Genomic DNA, 10,000 nt, shown 5'->3' with positions numbered 1-10,000 from the left:
TAATTTTCAATCTGTAGAACACCACCTCTCCTCTTCTAAACCTCATCTTCTTTTCCTCACAGAAATTCAGGTGTCTGAGGCAACTGACAGTAACCCCTTTTCTGTTCCCTCCTACTTTCTCTATCCTCATTTCCAATCCAAAGCTGGATGTTGTGTTTATGTGTGCAACGACTTAACCTGCTCTTGTGCCCATGCTCTTGATTCTTTCGAGTTTTCCACCAGCTGGCTATGACTACAGAGTCACTTTCAAACTAAATTTATCTGTGCTGTATACCTCTCACCTAATTCCTCAGACTATGAGAAATTCTTTGACTACTTAACTTCCAAAGTGGAGCACATTCTGACCCTCTTCCCTTTTGCTGAGATCTCCATTCTTGGAGACTTCAATGTTCACTACCAGCTTTGGCTTTCCTCTCCCTTCACTTCACCTGGTGAACTAGCCTTCAACTTTGCTATCCTCCATGACCTTTTTCTGACCTCTAATCCTTCTGCTTATGCTGTCACCCTCTCTTTTCCATTGGGCTCCTCCGATCACAATCTCACACCTGTATCTTGTCTTATCGCTCCAATCCCTCCTCAGAATCCCTCTAAGTGAAGGTGCCTCTGGCATTTTGCCTCTGCTAGTTGGGGAGACCTGAGGAGGTATTTTGCTGATTCTCCTTGGAATGACTATTGCTTCCGTGTCAGAGACCCGTCTTTGTGTATTGAGCACATAACAGAGGTGATAGTGTCTGGCATGGAGGCGTACATTCCTCACTCTTTTTCTCAACCTAAACCTTCCAAACCTTGGTTTAACACAGCTTGTTCTCGTGCTATACATGATAGAGAGGTGACCCACAAAAGGTACCTAAGCCTTCCATCACCAGAATCTCATGCACTTTATATTTCTGCCCAGAACCATGCCAAATCTGTTCTCCAACTAGCCAAAAACTCCTTCATTTACAGAAAGTGTCAAAATCTTTCAAGATCTAACTCCCCTCTTGACTTCTGGCATCTAGCCAAAAATATCTCCAGTAACTTTGCTTCTTCTTTCCCTCCTTTATTTCAACCAGATGGCACCACTGCTATCACATCTATCTCTAAAGGTGAACTCTTTGCTCAAACCTTTGCTAAAAATTCTACCTTGGACAATTCAGGGCTTGTTCCTCCCTCTCCTCCACCCTCAGACTACTTCATGCTACCTATTAAAATTCTTTGCAATGATGTTTTCCATGCCCTTGCTGGCCTAAACCCTCGGAAGGCTTATGGACCTGATGGAGTCCCTCCTATTGTTCTCCAGAACTGTGCCTCCATGCTTGCACCTTGCTTAGTCAAACTCTTTCAACTCTGTCTGTCAACATCTACCTTTCCTTCTTTCTGGAAGTTTGCCTACATTCAGCCTGTTCTTAAAAAGGGTGACCATTCTAATTCCTCAAACTACCATCCTATTGCTTTAATTTCCTGCCTATCTAAAGATTTTGAATCTATCCTCAACAGGAAGATTCTTAAACATCTATCACTTCACAACCTTCTATCTGATTACCATTATGGGTTCCGTCAAGGCCGTTCTACTGGTGATCTGGCTTTCCTTACTGAGTCTTGGTCATCCTCTATCAAAAGCTTTTGATAGAGTCTGGCACAAAGCTTTGATTTCCAAACTACCCTCCTATGGCTTCTATCCTTCTCTCTGTAACTTCATCTTAAGTTTCCTTTTGGACCGTTCTGTTGCTGCTGTGGTAGACAGTCACTGTTCTTCTCCAAAATCTATTAACAGTTGTGTTCCTCAGGGTTCTGTCCTGTCACTCACTCTCTTATCATTCTTCAATGACCTTCTAAACTAAACTTTTTGTCCCATCTACTCCTACGCTGATGATACCACCCCGCACTTTTCCATGTCTTTTCATAGATGTTCAACCCTTCAGGAAGTAAACATTTCACGCAGGGAAGCCACAGAATGCCTGACTTCTGATCTTTCTAAAATTTCTGATTGAGGCAGAGCAAACTTGGTATTGTTCAATGCCTCAAAAACTCATTTCCTCCATCTATCAACTCAGCACAACCTTCCAGACAACTATCCCCTCTTCTTCAATGACACTCAACTGTCCCCCTCTTCTACACTGAACATCCTCAGTCTGTCCTTTACTTATAATCTGAAGTAGAAATTTCACATCTCATCTCTGGCTAAAACAGCTTCTATGAAGTTAGATGTTCTGAGACATATCTGCCAGTTTTTCTCACCCCCCATCTGCTAACTCTGTACAAGGGCCTTATCCATCCATGTATGGAGTATGCTTTACATGTCAGGGGTGGTTCCACTCATACTGCTCTTCTAGACAGGATGGAATCAAAAGCGTTTCATCTCATCAAATCCTTTCCTCTAACTGACTGTCTTCAGCCTCTCTCTCTCATCACCGCAGTGTTGCATCTCTAGCTGTCTTCTACCACTATTTTCATGTTAACTGCTCTTCTGATCTTGCTAACTGCATGCCTCCCCTCTTCCCATGTTCTTGATGCAAAAGACTTTCTTCTTTCTCTCAGCCCTCTAATGCAAGAGTTAACCAGTATTCTCAGTCATTCATCCCTTTCTCTGGTAAACTCTGGAATTCCCTGGCAGCTTCTGTATTTCCACCTTCCTATGACTTGAATTCCTTCAAGAGGGAGGTTTCAAGACACTTATCCTTCAATTTTTGACTACTGCTTTGGACCCTTTTCTGGGACTGGCATCTCAGTGGGCTTTTTTTTTTTTTTTATTGGATTTTTGTTGCCCTTGGCCAGTGTCCCTCCTACATAAAAAAAAAAAAAAAAAAAAAAAAAAAAAAAAAAAAAAAATATATATATATATATATATATATATATATATATATATATATATATATATATATATATATATATATATATATATATATATATATATATATATATATATATATATATTATTTTTATTTATTTATTTTTTTTTTCACAGTCACAGTTCTCTTAGTTTGACACATATGTGATGGAAATATTTAAATAAAAAAATTAAGCACTAAGGAAATGTCCATGATTTAACATCTTTCTCATAGAAACTATATATATTCCAGGCTTAGAAGCAAGAATTCCAGAAGAAAACACTCCAGTCCATGTCATTAACATAGATATTCAAGACAACCATGAGGAGGCCACCATTGGTGCTTTCATGATCTGTGAGCTGGCTGCTTTGGTAAGTGAGTGTGTTCTTCTTGTAGGTGTAGGCTAAAGCAGTGTCCACATGTGGGATTTTTTTCCTCATAATGAGGCATTGAAATGACAAAGCATGCTTGAAGTTCCATTTTCCTTTTGAGGGTTGCTAACATATGAAAGAAATGATATGGTATAGCAGCGAGTGGCAAAAAAATATTTGCAGCTTACTGTTCTGAGATTAGTCCTTCACAGAGTATAAGATTATGTTAAAAACTGAAGTCCATTGCACAGTGAATTTACTCAATAAAAATAAAGATGTTTTTGATCTTTAATTTCCCTTTTGAGTGCAGGCATGCACATCACCAATCAGATTTTATTCTCACAGAGTGGAAAATATATAATAGGATAATAACCAACTTACTCACCTAAACTTTAGCATCAGACAAATTTAACCATTGGGAATGTGCAATGTATAGCTTATTTTTCTTTGTATTATTTGTTTGTTGATCAATTGATTTTTATCAATAGGATTTTTATTGTAGTGTGAAAGCATTTTTTTTTCACTGTTTACAGTGAAGGCTCCTATGTTAGTCTCAGATTTCTTTTTATTACTTTTCCTTATTGATACTGCAAGCATAAATATTAATAATATTTATTGTATGCAAAAAGGAAAAGTGGTCAGGTATATCAAGATATTAAAAGCCAGAAATAGCTTGATTTAGTGGTGTATAAAATCTTGCAAATTCTTTCTATGAGTTTCCAGCACCCAGTGTGTGTTCTAATTAGATTTTTATTTAACTTTGTAAACTGAGCGAGATTAATATCTTGTGGTATGAAATGTCTGAATAGCATATGTCTTTGGAACCTCGACAGTAACGTGAATATCTATATTTTTTTCATACATGGACTTGAAGCAATGGATGATAAGACAGGATGCCAACAGTTATGGTTTTGTAAATTTATGATGTAATGGGCTTCAGTTTTCTGGAAGAAGGGTTGATAAATGCATACACTTTGTTGTTAAAATATAGGGCAACATTTTTAAATACATAGAGAAATCATCTTCCTTTCTTTTGTATCTTTATCTGGATGGGATTACCAAAAGATAAATGGTAATAGTAATAGTAAATATGATTGAAAATATTTAAATTATGTGTATACCCAGATGCAGACATGCAAAAAATATGGTCTCATGAATTTAATTATTTATAATGATATACCTGGTGATAGGATCCATTCATCAGGTTTGTATTTTTTTTTTTTTAAAGTGAATCAGTATCCTGATAGAGATGATGAAATTGTTTACCAGCCAACATAATTCCAACATACACAAGTGGTTAGCCTAGCTGTGCTACATGTTGTTGAAGTCACATTCAGTTCTAATTGGTCAATGCAGGATGTACAGAAAGATTCTGAAACATCTATCACTTCACAGCCTTCTGTCTGATTGCTAGTATGGTTTCTGTCAAGGCTGCTCTACTGGTGATCTGGCTTTCCTTACTGAGTCTTGGTCATCCTCTTTTAGAGATTTTGGTGAAACTTTTGTTGTTGCCTTAAACATAATCAAAAGCTTTTGATAGAGCCAGGCACAAAACTTTGATTTCCAAACTACCCTCCTACGGTTTCTATCCTCTCTGTAACTTCATCTCGCAAGTTTCCTTTCTGACCATTCAATTGCTGCTGTGGTAGACAGTCACTGTTCTTCTAAATCTATTAACAGTTGTGTTCTTCAAGGTTGTCTTGTCACCCACTCTCTTCCTATTATTCATCAGTGATCTACCAAAACTTCTTGTCCTATCCACTCCTTCATATCTCATCTCTAGGTAAAACAGCTTCTATGAAGTTAGGCATTCTGAGATGTTTCTACCAGTTTTTCTCACCCTCCTCCAACTGCTAACTCTGTACAGGGGCCTTATCTGTCCATGTATGGAGTATGCTTCACATGTCTTGGGGAGGGGGGTTCCACTCATACTGCTCTTCTAGACAGGGCGGAATCAAAAGCTTTTCATCTTATCAACTCCTTTCCGCTAACTGACTGTCTTCAGCCTCTTTCTCATCACTGCAATGTTGCATCTCTTGCTGTCTTCTACCACTATTTTCATGCTAGCTGCTTTTCTGATCTTGCTAACTGCATGCCTCTACTCCTCCCGTGGCCTCACTGCATAAGACTCTTCTTTCTCTCACCCTTATTCTGTCCACCTCTCTAATGCAAGCATTAACCAGTATTCTCAATCATTCATCCCTTTCTCTGGTAAACTCTGGAACTCCCTGCCTGTTTCTGTATTTCCACCTTCCTATGACTTGAACTTCTTCAAGAGGGAGGTTTCAAGACACTTATCCTTCAATTTTTGACTACTGTTTTGGACCCTATCAGGGGACTGGCATCTCAGTGGGCTCCCTTTTTTTTTTTTTTTTTATTGGATTTTTGTTGCCCTTGGCCGGTGTCCCTCCTACATAAAAAAAAAAAAAAAAATCAATAAATTAGTTATACAGCCATTTGGAGCACAGTAATCACCAAAATTCCAGAACTGAGTAAAAATGTCATTAATGTTGGTTTCACCTACACAGCCAAAGCACTTATTGCTGCACATATAAGGGGGCCATACAGTCTGTGGTGCCATAACTTGCTTTGCCTAGCCACTATCCTCTTTATGACTTATTTCTACTTAGACTGATGCCTTACTATCTTGTGATCTTCTGTCTCTGTTTCTTACCATTTGAGCCACTTACTGCATTATCACACTATAATAGCATGAAAATCATGCAAATAGCTGTGGCATCTCTTTATGTAGAAAGTAATACTGACTGAGCAAAACACATGGTAGACAACATGTGACTGGCTCAGCTGTTGGTTTCTCAACATACCATCCTGTGTTGGATAACAGGTTCTTGTCACTGTCAGACAATTAGAGGTTTGCTTGCAAGGGAAGTTGAGGTCAGAATTGTTTAGATTTTCATCACATGGATAGCTTCTCATACCAAAGAATCCATAGATATTTCATGAGACAGGTGGGTATGACAATTAAAAAAATATTTATACATTCTTACCTCTTTTATGTATTAAATACCCACCTTTCCTCATGTTTGCATATCTTGTCCCCTGAAGCAAAATGATGGTGTATGCCTGGTGGCACATGTGTATCTAAATAGGGTGTTGGCAGGGATGAGTTGGTTAGTGACTATTAGGAGGGAGGGGGAGTGGTGATAACTAGCAGTTCTGAGAGGTTGTGGTTTTGTCTTGACATTATTTCCTTTTGACTCAGAGGTTATGTAGATAAACTTATATGAGACAGGTAAGTAAATGAAAATGTTTTTTGCATTTGAAAGACCATTTTCCCGCCCAAAATCACAACAGCCCATTAAAATTTTTCTTCTGTAGGAAATGTCAAAATCTATTCAATTTTACCTTCAATAATTTTTCATTGTTATTTTACTTTTTCCAGATGACAACAGCGCTATCTCATAAATCTTAAGCTGAACCCTTTGCTAGAAATTAAGTATTATATAATTCCAGAATTACCTTTTCTTCACTGTCAGTCTGATTTCATTATGCTTCTATACCCTCTGTGGCCTCAAGGCTGAGAATGCTATAGTTTTGATGGAATCACTCCTTTTGTTTCAGAAATCATGCATTTTTGCTCTCACTGCAATATTACTACTGCATACATAATCTCCAAGCAAGGCTATTTAGTAGGTCACTACAGTTTGTGAGGTTACTTCCATAGGTGGGTGTTATCACGATAATTTATTGTGATAACGAAATTGGGTTATTGGTTATCTGATAATTATTTTTCCAACGTTATCGATTCATTGGTATTGCTGATACTTTTGGTTCCAAACTAGCAATAATCGATAATTTTAGTTTTTGGAACATGAACATGATCAAACTTTAAACTTTCAGAATCAAATGTAGTTATTTTACTTAAAACATTGCTTTTCACTAGTGAAGAGACAGGATAAATGTTGAATTTGAATTTTTTTTCTGTTTTCTGAGATAAAGATAAAAATAAAAATTTGGTTTCATTAATTTTTTTTATTTAAAATATCAGCATCGTTATTGCTAGTATCGGAATTTTGGATTTATTGATTTATCGGTTATCGGGTAATAAATTTTTCGCCAGTTATTGATTATCGGTTATTAAAGGTTATTGTTATCAATTTATTGGTTATTGTGATCAAGTTTTTCGTTACCATGCCCAGATATGGTTATTTCATAATTATGTTATGAATGCCCTCTCTGGTCTTGATCCTTGGAAAACTTAAGGCCTTGATAGGATAATAATTCTTATCATTCTCTGTAATTCTGCTTCCATACTTGCTCCTTGCCTGATGCTATTTACATCCACATTTTCTTTATGCTGGAAAATTACCTATATTCATCCTATTCCTAAAAAAAGGTATCTGCTCCAACCCTTCATGCTGCTGACCTATAGCTTGGACTTTGTTTTTTTAAAGCTTTTGAATTAATCTTCAGCATGATTCCAAAACACCCATCAGCTCACAACTGTCTTGGATTGTCAGCATGGATTCCATAAAAGACCGTGCTCTGGTGATTTAGTTTTCCCTACAGAATTTCATCATCTCTTAAGCTCACACACTCATACACACTCAGTTTTAATTGACAGTCCAGCTAACAAAACCAGACTGAATCAGTTTCTTCAGTCCAATATGAGCATGCATGGGGTCATTTTGAACTTAAAGTATCCTGGAAATGCAGTTCTCTCCAATGGAAGGCCAGTTTGTGCATGTATGGGGTGGCTGCAATTTGGGTATGAATTCTGCATCAACCATTGTGGTATATAAAAAGCAGAGGTACACTTGCAATGGTCTTGTATAGAGATGACAATTTTATGGACTAAATTCATAGACATCTACAGGGAATGCCTATGCCTATGGAAAGTTAAGAGTACTGAAAATTCAGATACAAACAAAGAAACAACAGTCTAGAATGAGCTGATAACTGAATTAAAATTAGATTAGTTAGAATACAAGTTTAATTGCTACTTTCAAAATGTAGTTCTGTTAAAAGTTTAATGTGAGGAAAAAATTCCCTCTACATTTCTTGCACCATTTGGTTTGATGCTTCATTTTTCATAACTGTTAGCATTCTAGCTACACTGGGAAGCACAGTCTCCAGGTGGTCAGGAACCAGTGGTGTTGCCATGATGCTGGGTGGGTGCTGACTTGAGGCTAAAATGCAGGACAGCACTGAATAGCATATGGACACACTAAGCAGCCTTCAGGCTCGTCATTTCAGTCAGGTTGTCAGTTAAAAACTGAGCGTGTATGACAGGCTTCAGAAATTCTCTTGATACCTTTGCAGTTGCCATTGACATACCAGAAGCTTTTGATAAAGTCTGGCATTAATCAGTAATTTTTAAGCTTCCATCATACTCCTTGTATTTATCTCTCTGCATGTTTGTATTAAGTTTCCTTTCTGGCCTTCCTATAAACAGTGGTGTTCCTCAGGGTTTGTCCTGTCACCCACTCTCTTCCTTTTATTCATCAATGATCTTCTAAACCAAACTTCTTGCCCTGCCCACTCCTATGCTGATGATACCACCCTGCACTTTTCCACTTTTCAGAGACATCCAACTCTTCAGGAAGTAAACATTTCATGCAGGGAAGCCACAGAATACTTGACTTCTGATCTTTCTAAAATTTCTGATTGAGGCAGAGCAAACTTAGTATTGTTCATTGACTCAAAAAGTCAATTCCTTCATCTATCAACTTGACACAACCTTCCAGACAACTATCCCCTCTTCTTCAGTGACACTCAACTGTTCCCCTCTTCTATACTGAACATCCTTGGTGTGTCCTTTACTTATATTCTAAACTGGAAACTTCACATCTTATCTCTAGCTAAAATAGCTCTTGTGAAGTTAGGCATTCTGAGATGTCTCCGCCAGTTTTTCTCACCCCTCACCAGCTGCTAACTCTGTACAAGGGCCTTATCCATCCATGTATGGAGTATATTTCACATGTCTGGGGGGGATTCCACTCATACCACTCTTTTAGACAGGGTGGAATCAAAAGCTTTTCATCTCATCAACTCATCTCCTCTAACTGACTGTCTTCAGCCTCTCTCTCATCCCTGCAATATTGCATCTCTAGCTATCTTCTACTGCTATTTTCATGCTAGCTGCTCTTCTGATCTTGCTAACTGCATGCCTCCCCTCCTCCCGTGGCATTGCTACACAAGACTTTCTTCTTTCTCACCCTTATTCTGTCCACCTCTCTAATGTAAGAGTTAACCAGTATTCTCAATCATTCATCCCTTTCTCTGGTAAACTCTGGAACTCCCTGCCTGTTTCTGTATTTCCACCTTCCTATGACTTGAATTCCTTCAAATGGGAGTCTTCAAGACACTTGTCCTTCAATTTTTGATTACTGCTTTGGACTTTTTTCTGGAACTGGCATCTGAGTGGGCTTTTTTTTTTTCCCTTGGCCAGTGTCCCTCCTACATAAAAAAAAAGAAAATACAGTGGTAGCCACTTCTCATAAATCTATTAAGAGTGGTATTCTATAGGGCTGTTCTATCACCTATCCTATCCTATTACTATTATCTATAAATTATCACCCATATTTCTTGTTCTGCCCTCTCTTACACTACATTTACACCTGCATTTTTCTGCATTATGTGTCAGCTGTCCAATGTAGCAAAAATTAAACAAATCACACAGAAGCCACAGAACACTTGATCTTTCTAAAATTTCCAAGTGGGGCAGGACAAGCCTTGTGTTGTTCAGTGGCTCAAAGCTCAATTCCATCATCTCTCCATTCAACATAACCTTTGAGACAATAATCTTCTCTTTCACTCAACAGTTTCCTTGTACGCTAAATATACTTGGATTATCTTTCT

At 37.9% G+C, this 10,000-nt stretch overlaps 1 protein-coding gene across 2 annotated transcripts in view; it reads left to right on the top strand.

Annotated features, from left to right (window-relative positions):
* The window catches only part of LOC135097712 (RNA polymerase II subunit A C-terminal domain phosphatase SSU72-like), a 35,453-nt gene that overhangs the window by 18,865 nt on the left and 6,588 nt on the right, over nt 1-10,000 (top strand). For both annotated transcript variants that reach the window (XM_063999730.1, XM_063999798.1), the window contains exon 5: nt 3,060-3,178. In XM_063999730.1, the coding sequence (XP_063855800.1) occupies nt 3,060-3,178 (119 nt within the window). The remainder of the gene's footprint in view (nt 1-3,059; nt 3,179-10,000) is intronic.

This window comes from Scylla paramamosain, chromosome 1 (genome assembly GCF_035594125.1).
Source record: "Scylla paramamosain isolate STU-SP2022 chromosome 1, ASM3559412v1, whole genome shotgun sequence".
Taxonomy (NCBI): domain Eukaryota; kingdom Metazoa; phylum Arthropoda; class Malacostraca; order Decapoda; family Portunidae; genus Scylla; species Scylla paramamosain.
Note: the sequence above shows the minus strand (reverse complement) of the source record. Positions and strands in the feature narration are given on the sequence as shown.